Source organism: Ranitomeya imitator, chromosome 1 (assembly GCF_032444005.1).
Source record: "Ranitomeya imitator isolate aRanImi1 chromosome 1, aRanImi1.pri, whole genome shotgun sequence".
Classification (NCBI taxonomy): domain Eukaryota; kingdom Metazoa; phylum Chordata; class Amphibia; order Anura; family Dendrobatidae; genus Ranitomeya; species Ranitomeya imitator.
Window position 1 is genome coordinate 957,138,800 of NC_091282.1, and position 16,187 is coordinate 957,154,986.

At 42.3% G+C, this 16,187-nt stretch overlaps 1 protein-coding gene across 2 annotated transcripts in view; it reads left to right on the forward strand.

The window, feature by feature from the left end:
- The window catches only part of PDE5A (phosphodiesterase 5A), a 518,628-nt gene that overhangs the window by 353,427 nt on the left and 149,014 nt on the right, over positions 1-16,187 (forward strand). The window contains exons 10-11 of one of the 2 annotated variants that reach the window (XM_069743739.1): positions 913-1,088; positions 4,847-4,906. In XM_069743739.1, the coding sequence (XP_069599840.1) occupies positions 913-1,088; positions 4,847-4,906 (236 nt within the window). The remainder of the gene's footprint in view (positions 1-912; positions 1,089-4,846; positions 4,907-16,187) is intronic. The other variant, XM_069743740.1, reaches the window with a different exon arrangement.

Here is a 16,187-nt window from a genome sequence, read left to right on the forward strand (position 1 = left end):
GTTTTTTTACTGTGTCCCTCTGTGTAGCAATGCACACCAGACTACACTTTAATGCACAATAAAACAAAACAAAAAGCATAGAAACTAGGGCCCCAATTCGTTAAAGCTTTTACTCCAATAAAGTGGTGTAAAAGCCTTGACAAGTTGAAAATTGTATGTGCAACTTGTAGGTGCAGCAAAAACTTTGGCACTGGGGTGAGACTGGGATGCAGTGGGTATGTGACACCACAGGTCGCCTAATTCATGATCAGCTGCAGCACTGCATACGCCAGAAATCTCACTCCATTACCTGACTAGAGTAAGATTTTGGTGTGGTGCATGGATTTCCAAGTGCACCACTCGTCAGACACCCCAGACTCATGAAGAGGCATGCACCTCTTCATGAATCAGGAGAGTGTGGCTCTGCCACGAGAAAATCACCGGTCTTGTTGAACAAGGAACTACGTGTGGACAGAAACAAGGGACTAAGTGTGGACAGAGCATGAAAAAGGATTCCAGCGTGGAGTGAATAGAAAAGGTCCAATATTTATTGAAGAATCAAATCCATAAAAACATGGTAAAATGCGGCTCTTATCAATGTGGATACAATCCAACGCGTTTCAGCACCGAGATATCTGATTCATGGTTGTTGGACAGTGAGAACTCGCGTCGGTTGTATCCACATTGGCAAGAGTCACATTTTTCCATGTTTTTATGGATTTGATTTTTCAATAAGTATTGGATGTTTTATTGCTCTTTTCTGTATATTTGGAAAACGTCACACGACAAAACCCAGTGCCAGATTAAATAACTAATACATATTCATTCATATCTGTTCTGCTTTACCGACAACCATGGTTTTATTCATTTTCTCTTTATTTCAAAGCAGCATCATTGAATGTATTAATATCCTCAGTGATATATTTATCATAGGAGTTTGCCAACTTGTAAACAAGGTGGACGAAAACTCTGGCAAAATCAAGACCTTTAACAGAAACGATGAGCAATTTCTGGAAGCATTTGCAATTTTCTGTGGCTTGGGGATCCAGAACACCCAGATGTATGAAGTTGTGGAGAGAGCCATGGCCAAACAGATGGTGACATTAGAGGTGAGTCCGCAAGAAAAGGATTGTTTCTTGGCAGACCACTGCAGTTCTAACATCTTGTTCAAGCATTAAATAATTATTGTCAAATGCGAGCTTTCAAACACCCTCCACAAGGATTTACACTTCTCTTGCTCTGCTCAATAGAATGTTGGCTGTAATAAATATTCCAGATACCCATCTGTTGTTTGCCACAGAAACTACTGTCTCTGATGCCTGAGATTACACTTGTAAGGGCAGCATTTCCTAATTAGGATCCCGGTAAGGAACCCCCAGCAGGAATAATAAATGGTGCAATACTGTTTTAAAGAAAAATTTGCAAATTGTATTATTTTAAGCTTACGCAAAGATTTTATATCCCACTGATATACAGAGGCACATCTCTTTGTAATTGCTCCCATTCCCTCTAATAGGAGCAAAACTGTTGTGGTCTTCCATCGCTAAACGTTGTGTACTTCTGAGGGCTGTGGCACCTGCTAATGTTTGATGGGTTAGGGTCCCAGGTGTTGGACCCTTACCAATCTGATTTTGATTACCTACCCTAAGGATACGTTATCAATATCATATAGCTGCTTAATCTATGGAAGATCAGCCAATCAGCATGGACATTTCACTGGTAAATCCCCTGTACTACCGAAGTTGACGTGTATGCCCAGATTGGCTGGATAGTAGCGCCTCTCTGCAATGCAGTGCAGTACAAAATGTTCTGGGGCAAGATGCATTGCTCCTTTACACACCTGACCATAGCAGGTGTGTAGGTTGCAATCGTACCCCACCCTTTGTAGCCTAGGGTGAGCCAAAAGGTCCATTTGCACCATATAAAAAGACAATTAATATTAAATATCTGTGATCCTTGGGGGCCGTGTTGGAGCTTTTGTATTGGAATCCACAAGTTTCAAGTTAAGCTACTGACGGCTCCATTTTACATGTTGATTGTTTGTACTGTACAGCAGGGGTCCCCAACTCCAGTCCTCAAGGCCCACCAACATATCATGTTTTCAGGATTTCCTTAGTCTTGCCCAGGTAATAATTGCATCACCTGTGCAATGCAAAGGAAATCCTGAAAACATGACCTGTTGGTGGGCCTTGAGGACTGGAGTTGGGGACCCCTGCTGTACAGGACCCAAAAAAGTTCCTTTCCAGAAAAAAAAGTGATTTACTGTTTCCATCTATTCCTCATCAGTTTTATATGTATGGGCTTGCTTTATTTGTATTAAATTTGGACTTATTTGTTTCTCATTTAAATGTTTTCTTATTTAGAATTACTAACTTGTTTTTCATAGCATTAAGGCTTTAAGCTACACAGTTTTTAATTTACAAGTGACCATTTAATGTTGTAACTTGAAGGACCACAGGGTCATTGTAGCTAGAAAATGTTATTTAAAGGAGTTATCACTTATCGTTTACCTCAGTGTCTGTAAGCCAAAACCAGGAGTGGAACAGTCCGAGGAAAAGTATAATAGAAACACTTCACCACTTCTGTATTTATCACCTACTCCTGGATTTGGCTTACAGATTCTGATCTAAAAGACTGACCAAATACTGACTGTGTGAACGTGGCCTCACCATCAGAGTGGCATACCCATCAATCAGCCACAATTAGTTCCGAAAGCCAAATGGAATCAATGTACGGAGATGGAATAGCACAGCGTCGTACACTGTGTAGTGGCCGTTCCTGAGTACTGCGGCTGAACACTAATGCAATTCAATAAGGGCTGAGCTGCAGTATCCAGTAACAGCCACCACACATAGCTCCATTACCATACACTGATAACATGAGGCTGCTGCAGGAGCTGATGACAGCTGATTAGTGGTGGTGCCACCAATCTGATATAAGTATACTTACAGTACATAGGAAAACAAAGAACAAAATCAATAAAAGAATCTGCACAGATGCCTGCAGAAACAAGAGGGAGCATTATCCTTGAGACATATACATATACACCATGTTCCAAATTATAATGCAAATTATATTTTTCTCGGATTTTCCTAAATGGTCAGTGCAAATGACAGTCAGTCTAATAAAAGTCATCACCCGTTAGAGTATACATCGAATTTCATTGAAGAAACCTCCCAATGATAACAGTATAATCTCCAAAATGAATAAAAACTCGGCATGCACTATTCCAAATTATTAGGCACAGTAGAATTTCTATACATTTGATATGTTTTAAAGAACTGAAAATGCTCATTTGTGGAATTTGCAGCATTAGGAGGTCACATTCACTGAACAAAAAAGCTATTTAACTCCAAAACATCCTAACAGGCCAAGTTACATGTTAACATAGGACCCCTTCTTTGATATCACCTTCACAATTCTTGCATCCATTGAACTTGTAAGTTTTTGGAGAGTTTCTGCTTGTATTTCTTTGTATGAAGTCAGAATAGCCTCCCAGAGCCGCTCTTTTGATGTGAACTGCCTCCCACCCTCACAGATCTTTTGCTTGATGATACTCCAAAGGTTCTCTATTGGTTTGAGGTCAGGTGAAGATGGTGGCCACACCATGAGTTTATCTCCTTTTATGCCCATAGCAGCCAATGACTCAGAGGTATTCTTTACAGCATGAGATGGTGCATTGTCATGCATGAAGATGATTTTGTTCCTGAAGGCACGTGTCTGCTTTTTAAACCATGGAATTAAGTTGTCAGTCAGAAACTCTATATACTTAGCAGAGGTCATTTTCACACCTTCAGGAACCTTAAAGGGCCCTACCAGCTGTTTCACCATGATTCCGGCCCAAAACATAACTCCTCCACCTCCTTGCTGATGTCGCAGCCTTGTTGGGACATGGTGGCCATCCACCAACCATCCACTACTCCATCCATCTGGACCATCCAGGGTTGCTCGACACTCATCAGTAAACAAGGCTGTTTGAAAATTTGTCTTCATGTATGTCTGGGCCCACTGCAACTGTTTCTGCCTGTGAACACTGTTTAGGGGTGGCCGAATAGTAGGTTTATGCACCTCTGCAAGCCTTTGAAGGATCCTACACCTTGAGGTTCGAGGGACTCCAGAGGCACCAGCAGCTTCAAATAACTGTTTACTGCTTTGTAATGGTATTTTGGCAGCCGCTCTCTTAATCCAATGAATTTGTCTGGCAGAAACCTTCCTCATTATGCCTTTATCTGTATGAACTCTGTCTGTGCTCTGTTTCAGTCACAAATCTCTTCACAGTACGATGATCACTCATAAGTTTTAATGATATATCTAATGTTTTCATACCTTGTCCAAGACATTGCACTATTTAACGCTTTTCAGCAGCAGCGAGATCCTTTTTATTTCCCATATTGCTTGAAACCTGTGGCCTGCTTGGAACATCATTTTTAAGTAGTTTTCCTTTAATTAAAATCACCTGGAAAACTAATTATCACATGTGTTTAAGATTGATTTCAGTGATCCCTTGAGCCCTGAGACACAATACCATCCACGAGTTTAATTGAAAAACAAAACAATTAAATCTTTATGACATTTAAATCCAATTTGCATAATAATTTGGAACAAGGTGTATATGAGCAGAAGCTTTTCTCGTGAAGAAGTCTTCACAGTAAAAATTGTTGTTTTTTCTGGTCATCAGGAGACTTGCAGATTCAACGTATGTTTGGTACAGTTTGATTTCTCAGTAATTGGCCATCTTCAAAAGTGAAGCTTATCAGCTATAAGTTGGACTTTGCACCTATTCCCAGCTTTAGCGATTGACACTTTATAAGATGAACATTTTTAAAGCTTATTAAACTTTGGATTAACTTTTACATTTCTATTGTAGATTCTTTCGTATCATGCGTCTGCTGCTGAAGAGGAAACCATGGAGCTGCAGGTAACAGCGGTAAAAACACTTTAATTTCTCTTATTAATTACAATATGTATTTTTTTAATGTTTTTCACAAGATTTCTAATTGCTTCTTCCAAGGCTACCCTCTTTGGGTGCTACTGGCCCCACGTTTGCATTTTCAACTAGAATTTCAATCCAAGAAGTCATAGTTATTCTTGCATAGGAGCCCTAAGGTCCGCTTTATACATCTGATATTTACGGTACAAGTATAGATTATGATGTACAAAACTGTCCGCAGATCTCCTGACCCGAACTTGATAGCCTCATATAGGCTTTGCCTCTGCAGTATGGTAGTACTGACGCTTACCAGGATCAGGAGCAATGCATTCAGTCTCAATAGACATGGGGTAGTGAAAGCTCAGCCACTGCTGCTTAAAGGGAACTTGTCAGAAAAAAACACTATTAATCAACAGATATGAGGTTAGTCTGCAGGTAAATCACATTATTAAGGCTACTTTCACACTAGCGTCGGTACGGGCCTGTCACAGTGCGTCGGGCCGATGTACCGACGCATGCTGTGAAGTAACACAATGGGGGCAGGGGATGCAGTTTTACAATGCATCCGCTGCCCCATTGTAAGGTCCGGGGAGGAGGGGGCGGAGTTCCGGAAAAAGCGGACCCGACGGACAAAAAAAGTTGCAAGCAACGTTTTTTTGTCCCGACAGACTTCAAAAACACGCCGCATCTGTCGCAGGACGGATGCAACGTGTGGCAATCCATCGCAATGCATCGCTAATGAAAATCTATGGAGAAAAAACGTATCCTGCAGGCAACATTGCAGGATGCGTTTTTTCTTCAAAACGATGCATTGTGACGTGTGTCGAACGACGCTAGTGTGAAAGTAGCCTAACCCGCACTTAGCCAAACTCTTTAACTTTATCCCCCCTCAGCGTTCCGATGTCAGTCATGGGGGTGGTGCCGGCACTGCTTCAGTCACCACAGCAGTGACTGTAACTGCGCCCCCCGGCCCTGACTGACAGCCGGCCCCAGCGCTATTAGGCTGAATTCACACGATGCGGATCTAGTGCGGATCCGCAGAAGATTTTTCTACGCAGAAATGCTGCAGTTCCGCACAGTGATTTACAGTACAATGTAAATCAATAGCAAAAAAAAAACAACTTTGCTAATGGTGTGGAAAAATCCGCATGAAAACCGCTGCGGAACAAAAGAAGTAGCATGCTACTTCTTTTGTGCGGAACTGCAGCGTTTCTGACCCTTTCGATAATGGAAATCTGCAGGAGTAAAATCTGCAGAAAATCCGCATCAATTCCCCATAAAAACCGCACAAAATCCACGGCAAATCCGCACCTGTGGTTTCTGCCAGGAGATGCGGATTTTGTGCGGAACATTCTGCACCCCAATCTGCAATGCGTGCACATAGCCTTAACCTGCAAATTAAACCCATATTTGCAGAAAATCCGCTGCGGATCCGCACTAAATCTGCATCGTGTGAATTCAGCCTAATAGCATTTTTTCTGATGGCAGGTTTTCTTTAACTGCAGTGATGTCAGTTCCCTTGATGATAAGTCGTTAGCAAATTAAAAAATAGTGATTGGGGGGAGAGGGTAAATATAAACTAAATTGGAAAGTTACTGTAACAGTGTTTGTAAGACACATATTACATATCCAGGCTGGGAAGGAACTTGAGTACAAAGTCCCCCGTATTAAATGTAAAAGCATTATGTTGCTACATGGAGGAGTACTCCTTTAATTATGGACACAAATGAAACCAACTGAGTAGCCACAAACCGCCAATAAAGTATTAAAAATAATAGTTTATGTAGAACAGCATATGCCATTTTCAGTTTCACTATAGGTTATTGACTCTTTGATGCTACTGTGCATCAGAAAGATTGTCTATAAGGACTGTTTATGTGATGTATGCTGGTATTTGTGTACAATCTGGGATATTGATGATTTCCCACCATTTCCTCCTTTTTAGACCTGCATGTATATAATGGTTATTTTTTCTATATATTTCTAAATAAACTGTTATTAATTACCATATATACTCGAGTATAAGCCAACCCAAGTATAACCCAAGGCACCTAATTTTACCACAAAAAAGCTGAGAAAACATATTGGCTCGAGTATGCATTGTCCCCTCATCCCCATCCTGGTATTCATGGCCCCCTCATCTCCAGCCTGATATGCATTATCCCCTCATCCCCATTCTGGTATGCATGGTTCATCATCCCCATTCTGGTATGCATGGTTCATCATCCCCATTCTGGTATGCATGGCTCCTCATCCCCATCCTGGTATGCATGGCTCCTCATCCCCATCCTGGTATGCATGGCTCCTCATCCCCATCCTGGTATTCATGGCCCCCTCATCTCCAGCCTGATATGCATTGTCCCCTCATCCCCATTCTGGTATGCATGGTTCATCATCCCCATTCTGGTATGCATGGTTCATCATCCCCATTCTGGTATGCATGGCTCCTCATCCCCATCCTGGTATGCATGGCTCCTCATCCCCATCCTGGTATGCATGGCTCCTCATCCCCATCCTGGTATTCATGGCCCCCTCATCTCCAGCCTGATATGCATTGTCCCCTCATCCCCATTCTGGTATGCATGGTTCATCATCCCCATTCTGGTATGCATGGTTCATCATCCCCATTCTGGTATGCATGGCTCCTCATCCCCATCCTGGTATGCATGGCTCCTCATCCCCATCCTGGTATGCATGGCTCCTCATCCCCATCCTGGTATTCATGGCCCCCTCATCTCCAGCCTGATATGCATTGTCCCCTCATCCCCATTCTGGTATGCATGGTTCATCATCCCCATCCTGGTATGCATGGCTCCTCATCCCCATCCTGGTATGCATGGCTCCTCATCCCCATCCTGGTATTCATGGCCCCCTCATCTCCAGCCTGATATGCATTGTCCCCTCATCCCCATTCTGGTATGCATGGTTCATCATCCCCATTCTGGTATGCATGGTCCCCTCATCCCTATACTGGTTTGCATGGTCTCCTCATCCCTATTTTGGTATGCATGGCCTCCTCATCCCCATCCTGGTATGCATGGCTCCTCATCCCCATTCTGGTATGCATGGTCCCCTCATCCCTATACTGGTTTGCATGGTCTCCTCATCCCTATTTTGGTATGCATGGCCTCCTCATCCCCATCCTGGTATGCATGGCTCCTCATCCCCATCCTGGTATGCATGGTCCCCTCATCCCTATACTGGTTTGCATTGTCTCCTCATCCCTATTCTGGTATGCATGGCCTCTTCATCCCCATCCTGGTGTGCATGACTCCTCATCCCTATCCTGGTATGCACAACCTCCTCATCCCTATCCTTGTATGCATTGTCCCCTCATCCCCATCCTGGTATGCATGTCCCCTCATCTCCCATCTTGGTATGCCTGTCTCCTCATCCCTCTCCTGGTATGCATGGCTCCTCATCCCCATCCTGGTATGCATGGTCCCCTCATCCCTATACTGGTTTGCATGGTCTCCTCATCCCCATCCTGGTATGCATGGCTCCTAATCCCTATTCTGGTATGCATGGTCCCCTCATCCCTATACTGGTTTGCATGGTCTCCTCATCCCTATTCTGGTATGCATGGCCTCTTCATCCCCATCCTGGTGTGCATGACTCCTCATCCCTATCCTGGTATGCATTGTCCCCTCATCCCCATCCTGGTATGCATGTCCCCTCATCCCCCATCTTGGAATGCCTGTCTCCTCATCCCTCTCCTGGTATGCATGGCCTCTTCATTCTCATCCTGGTATGCATGGCTCCTCATCCCTATCCTGGTATGCACAGCCCCTCATCCCTATCCTGGTATGCATGCCCCCTCGTCCCCATACTTGTATGCATGACTCCCTTGCAGCGTTTTGTTCCGGTGCCAGCAGCTGCAGCGATGGGGAAATCATGTGTGCCTGCTACTAATGGGAATGAATATTCACTGCATTCCACGCCCATGGAAGTGGGGGGGGGAAGTGAATATTCATTCCCTTAAGTAGCAGGCAGATGTGATCGCCCAGCAGCTGCATAAAGCTGGCAGCTGCGACTACAGTGCCCGCTATTAAAGAGAAATGAATATTCATTGCCAGCGCGGTGAATATTCATTTCTCTGTAGCAGCGGGCACAGGCTTTAGCTGCAGCAGCCGGCTACTGCCTCCTGTGACCAGCTAATCCATCGCTGCAGCTCCCCCTCCGTCTACTGGAAGCCTTCCTCGAGCATAAGTGGAGGGGGGATTTTTGTGCTGAAAAACTCAGCTTATACTCAAGTATATAAGGTATTACTATATTGGTGGTTTGTGGCAGCTCCATCAGTTGGTCTTTTTTGTGTTCATAAATTGGAAAGTTGCTTATTATTAGAAGCAATATCCCATTAGAACATTCTAGGAAGAAGGCAATAAAGCTTTAAAAGGAATCTGTCATCAGGTTTCTGCCATGTAATCTGAGAGCAGCACGATGTAGAGACAATGATATGTCACTTGCAGGGCTGCTTTTGTAGTATTGATAAAATAACAGTTTTATCATTAGATTATCACTACAGGACTAGTACATTTGCTGCCATGTAGTCTTTCATATTCATAAGCTCTGCATAACCCCTTCTCAATCACTGATTGGTAGCTTTTTGCCTATGCACAGGGAACAGAGAAAGCTGCCAATCAATGGCGTAGGCAGGATTATACAGAGCTCAGCATTCACAGAAATGGTTGCTTTGCAGCAGCAAAAACAATACAATTATAAATATGACAGCAAGCAGCCCAGTAAGTAATACATCGTTGGAATCAGAGTTACTGCCCCTTCATTATGCTGCTCTCAGATGGGATAGTGAAAGCCTGGTGAAAGGTTCTCTTTAAGGCTTCTTTTACACTTGCCGTGTTTTTTGCAACCCGTTATTGCGTGCCTTTTTTTGCGGGCCGTATTGCCGCAATTTTCACAGTCTGCCGCAATAATGGACCGCAAAAAACTTGCGGATCGCCGTTTTTCTGGTTTCCAATACTATTGAAAAAGTATTGGAAAAAAAAACGGTATTCACGGTGCACTGCAAAAACAAGCCTCTGTTGTTTTTGAGTCCCCATTGATTTTCAATGGAGCTGTGTCCGTAAGCCGTGAAAAATATTGAGCATTCTCGATATTTATTCACGGCCGTAAATACGGCCCTCAGGGCCATACGGCGCTCAGTGGAATTATTGCGGCCCGTTTTTGCTGCCCCATAGAAATCTATTGGGGCCGCAAAAACGGGACGCAAAACCACGGCAAGTGTAAAAGAAGCCTTAGGCTATGCTCACATTAAGTTTCTGCCACGCACTTATTCCCCCATCAGAGCTCTAACTACCTTGTTATAGTAAATGGCTCTGTTTGACATATCAGGGCTTAAGATGGAAAGGAGTCATAGATATGAGGCAGTATGGTATATACAGTATGGTAATAATTTGTAGAAATATTGCTATATAGGCAGTATAAATGTTATCACAGCGGAGTGAGATTCTAGTGTATTAAAAATCCTCGGATAATTCAAGCCCAATTTTTAGTAAATCGGAAGTCCTGTAATGTGTTAGATTAACTGTGTGTCTGACTGTAGTTCTGTAGTATATAGATCTAAAATTAGATAAATCACATTGCATACTTCCCACAGTAATTACTGCTAGATAGTTCCTGAAAAGGAATTGCCTGTGGATTTACAGAGCTAACTCCTAGCAAGTCTGTGACAGCTGTAAGGGAAATATGTACTGTCTGTCTGAGCCCAAAGTGAGCTGAGACCCCTGTCACAGCACCAAGAATAGATCTTTTTCCAAACAAACTCCAAATACTTTCCCTTTCTTTAATTATTTAGCTTAGGAAAATATGAAAAAAGTGATGTGGGGGTACAAGAGGGCTAGAATTAGAGAGCAAACTCCTTGGTATACACAAGTAAAGAAGGAGAATTCACTGTGTGATATCTTGGAGAAATCCATGTAGAATAAGAACATGCCGTGTCCAGCCGAGCATACCTGTATCCCTGAGCACGAAGCTGCCCAGCCAGCTGCTTGTTAGTGAGGAACCGGACTGATAACTCATTCATCCAAATTACCCTATGTCCATACACCTCCTGATTAATGGGCATGCCAAAATCTGGAAACTATAATCTAATGTCGCTGGGCTGCTTGTGTGCTCAGTATTTGGGTATGTTTATTATAATTTTTTGCTTTATATGTGTCATTCATGTATTTCTAATGTGAGCATTACAATCAATACTTTTGTTTAGGTCCTTGTATCCACTATATAATGTACCAAATCATATCTTGCTATTTTTGGACTTCATAAAGTGAGTAAATGGGGTGTTTTTAAAAAAAAAAAAAAAATTTTTGGCAGTTGTTTTTGTAATCTTTGGTATTAATGCCTTTCGGACGTTGGGCGTAATAGTATGCCCATGTCGGAATCCCTCCCTTTGATGTGTACCCCGGCGCTGAGCCCACGTCTTTTCCGGCACATGTCAGCTGTTTTGAACAGCTGACATGTGCCTCTAACAGCTGCGGGTGGAATCACGATCCACCCGCAGTTGTTAACCTGTTAAATCTCTGACAGCGGCATTTAACTCGCGCTTCCAGTAAGTGCGCCGGAAATCCCGCCAATCTGTGACCCCGTCACATAATAGCTGGTCACCGATGGGTTGGCATGACAACCAGAGGTCTCGAGCAGACTTCTATGGTTGTCATAGCCGGTGGTCAGCGCTTATATCAAGTGAGCATTACTGCTACATCTGATCATCGCCTGTATGTAGCAGAGCCGATCAGACAACTGCAGCTTCCAGTCTCCCATGGAGACAATTGAAGTATGCAAAAAGTAACAAAAAAAAAAAAATATATAAAAGTTCAAATCACTCCCCATTCGCCCCATTCAAGATGAAAGAATAAAAAAATTCAAACATACACATACTTGGTATCGCCGCTTTAAGAATTGCCTGATCTATCAATATAAAAAAATAATTAACCTGATTGGTAAATGGCGTAATGAGAAATAAATTAAAAATGCCAGAATGACATTTTTTGGTCGCCGCTACATTGTAATAAAATGCAATAACGGGCGAGCAAAATATCATATCTACACCAAAATAGTATCAATAAAAATGACAGCTCGGTGCGCAAAAAAAATAAGACCTCACCCAGCCCCAAATCATGAAAAATTGAGACACTACAGGTCTTGTAAAATGACACTTTTTTTTTTAACCAAAGTTTGGATTTTTTTTCACCACTTAAATAAAAAGGAACCTAGACATGTTTGGTATCTATGAACTCATAATGACCTGAAGAATCATAATGGCAGGTCAGTTTTAGCATTTAGTGAACATGGTAAAACAATAACAGGTGTGAAATTGCACCTTTTTTTTTGCAATTTCACCGCACTTGGATTTTTTTGTTAAAACCAATTGTGTTTTTCAAATTTACAACTTGTCCTTCAAAAAACAAGCCCTCACATGGCCATTTTGGCCACAAAATAACAAAGGTATGGCTCTGGGAAGAAAAGGAACAAAAAACGAAAATGCAAAGACGAAAATACCTCCATTAAGGGGTTAATAAAGCTTGAAATTCGTGATGGGCGAACCCCCGATGATCGGGATTGGTGGGTTCGTCCGAGTTTTTTTGTAAAGTTCGAGTTCGGGAACGGAGATGACGTGAACTTGCGTCCGAACCCCGAACTTGGACTTTACAGATATGGGATGGGGCGAGGGGGCTGTAAAACAAAGCATAAAAATAATAATCATTATAATTATACCTACCCTTCCAGCGATGCGTCCTCCCGTCTTGCTGTTTCCTGTCCGCATCTACTTCCCGGTCACCGCACGAACACTGCCGGAAAAAGCCAAAGACTGCTGAGTGAGGTGCACACCACCAGAAGATAATGAGCGGTCCCAGAAGCAGATGCGGCCAGGAGACAGCGGGACGGGAGTACACGTCGCTGGACAGGTTAATATTATAATGCTTATTATTAATGTTATGCTTTTACAGGCCCTGGACCCGAACTGGACCTGAGCTGTTACTGTGTTCAGTACGGGTCCAGAACTTTACAGTTCAGGTTCGCCCATCCCTACTTGAAATGAGTATTCATGTAGTTACCATCTTCGACAGTTCATCAACATTGTTTTGGCTAAAGAGCTAGGCCTCATTCACACATCAGTATTTTTGCATCAGTATTTCATCAGTATGTGTATGCCAAAATCATGAGTGTCTCCAAAACACAGAACAGGTGTCAATGTTTAATTTGTTCTCTGGAAGTTCCACTCCTGATCAAAAATGCTGACATGTGAATGAGGACTTTTTTGTACAGTGTAATATAAGTGCGCTTAACGCTGTATGCCATAGATTGTTTTTTTATGAGATTTTGACTTTGTGTATTTTTGCTGCATCAAAAGCACAGTGCATTTCAGTTCCAGCCAAGAGGATGGGATTTAGGCTGGAGTCACACTAAACGTATGGAAAATCAGCCCGAGTTACCCTGCCAAGAGTCGCACAAGTGTAATGCGAATATTATGCAAGTGCAATCCGTTTTTTCACACCTAGCATCCGATTTACATCCGAATGCAGTGCGATTGCTATCCGATTGCAATGCGATTTTAACATGAGCGTTTACATAGAGCAATTCACTATGTCATTTACATTCGTCAAAACACACATACAGGTGCTTCTCACAAAATTAGAATATCATCAAAAAGATAATTTATTTCAGTTCTTCAATACAAAAAGTGAAACTCACATATTATATAGAGTCATTACAAACAGAGTGATCTGTTTCAAGTGTTTATTTATGTTAATGTTGATGATTATGGCTAACAGCCATTGAAAACCCAAAAGTCATTATCTCAGTAAATTAGAATACTTTATAACACCAGCTTGAAAAATGATTTCAAAATTCGAAATGTTGGCCTACTGAAATGTATGTTCAGTAAATGCACTCAATACTTGGTCGGGGCTCCTTTTGCATCAATTACTGCATCAATGCGGTATGTCATGGAGGCGATCAGCCTGTGGCACTGCTGAGGTGTTATGGAAGCCCAGGTTGCTTTGATAGCAGCCTTCAGCTCGTCTGCATTGTTGGGTCTGGTGTCTCTCATCTTTGTCTTGGCAGTACCCCATAGATTCGCTATGGGGTTAAGGTCAAACAAGTTTGCTGGCCAATCACACACAGTGATACTGTTGTTTTTAAACCAGGTAGTGGTACTTTTGGCAGTGTGGACAAGTGTCAAGTCCTGCTGAAGAAATGAAATTTCCATCTCCAAAAAGCTTGTCGACAGAGGCAAGCGCGAAGTGCTCTAAAATTTCCTGGTAGATGGCTGCACTAACTTTGGTCTTAATAAAACACAGTGGACCTACACCAGCAGAAGACATGGCTCCCCAAACCATCACTGATTGTGGAAACTTCATACTAGACCTCAAGCAGCTTGGATTGTGTGCCTCTCCACTCTGCCTCCAGACTTTGGGACCTTGATTTCCAAATGAAATTCAAAATTTAATTTCATCTAAAAACAATACCTTGGACCACTGAGCAACAGTCCGTTTCTTTTTCTCCTTGGCCAAGGTAAGACTCTTCAGGTAGTGTTTATTGGTCATGAGTGGTTTCACACAAGGAATGCGATACTTGAAGGCCATGTCCTGGATACGGCTGTGTGTTGTGGCACTTCAAGCAATGACTCCAACAGCAGTCAACTCCTTGAGAATCTCCCTCAAATTTTTGAATGGCTTTTTCTTAATCCTTTCAAGGCTGTGGTTATCCTGGTTGCTTGTGCACCTTTTTCTACCACACTTTTGTCATCCACTCAACTTTCCATTAATATGCTTGGATACAGCACTCTGTGAATAGCTTCTTTAGCAATGAACTTTTGTGGCTTACCCTCCTCGTGGAGTGTGTCAATGACTGCCTTCTGGAGATCGGTCAAGTCTGCAGTCTTCCCCGTGATTGTGGAGCCTAATGAAACATACTAAGGGAGCTTTTTAAATGCTTAGGAAGCCTTTGCAGGTGTTTTTTGTTAATTATTCTAATTTACTGAGATAATAACTTTTGGGTTTTCATTGAAACAAAATAAGAGAGAGGAGGGGGCACTCCTGGTGTGATACCCGGTGGTCAAGTGGAGGAGGTTAGGAAAAAAGTACACTAACCTGCCATGGTTATGCTGCCAGCATAACCTCATTTGCAGAGCCCACGGTGCTTATCCTGCACCATTCGCCGTTCTGACTTCTGGGTTCGGAGGTTAGCCGGTCACATGGAACGTCACGTGATGCTGATGTCACCGCAGGTTCTCCATCTTTCAGGTCCTGCAGGATGGTTGATAGTCTGCTGGGTCAGTGCTGCACCAAGCCGCTCACCCTGAAGGGTGTAAAATGCAAAGAAGGAAAAGTGAGGCTTATTAGGGCGCACAGACCAAGACAGACACTTGTGTTGGATAGAAAAGAAACTTCTTTATTTGGTCATTATCTCCTCTGAAAGCTTTTCGGCGGTAAATCCGCCTTTATCAGGTGAACATTGGCTGTAAGCCATAATCGCCAACATTAACAGAAATAAACACTTGAAATAGATCACTATGTTTGTAATGACTCTATAGAATATACTGTATGAGTTTCACTTTTTGTATTGAAGAACTGAAATAAGTTAACTTTTTGATGATTTTCTAATTTTGTGAGAAACACCTGGATAGATAGATTGATTAAAAGCCGGCAATTCATGTGCCGCCTACAGTAAAATCACAGAGTGAAAAGTTAGAATAGAATAGATAGAATAGATATATACACATAGATATATAGATGTCAGTGACATATATATATATATATATATATATATATATATATATATATATATATATATATATATATATATATACACACATATATTATTATTATTTACTTATATAGCACCATTAATTCCATGGTGCTGTACATGAGAAAGGGGTTATGTACAGAGTTATAGATATCGTTTACAGGAAACAAATTTACAATGACAGGCTGGTACAAAGGGGAGGAGAACCTGTCCTTGCAGACTTGCATTCTATATATATATATATATATATATATATATATATATATATATATTGTGGTGCAGTGACCCATGTTACAACCAGGGGGCGCTGTATGTGCTCCTCAGAATACGCATTGAGGCGTATCTGTAATGGTGATAATGAAACTGTGGCCGGTATGTGTCGCAGAGAGAGTCTGCTCTGTAAGCCTGTAGTATTATTGTTCTGGGACCTGTAGTCCCAAAAGTATTAGTATATTGGTAAACGGAGGCTTGCAGGGTTGGTCGGAGAGCTGGGTGGGTCTGGCCAACCACACAC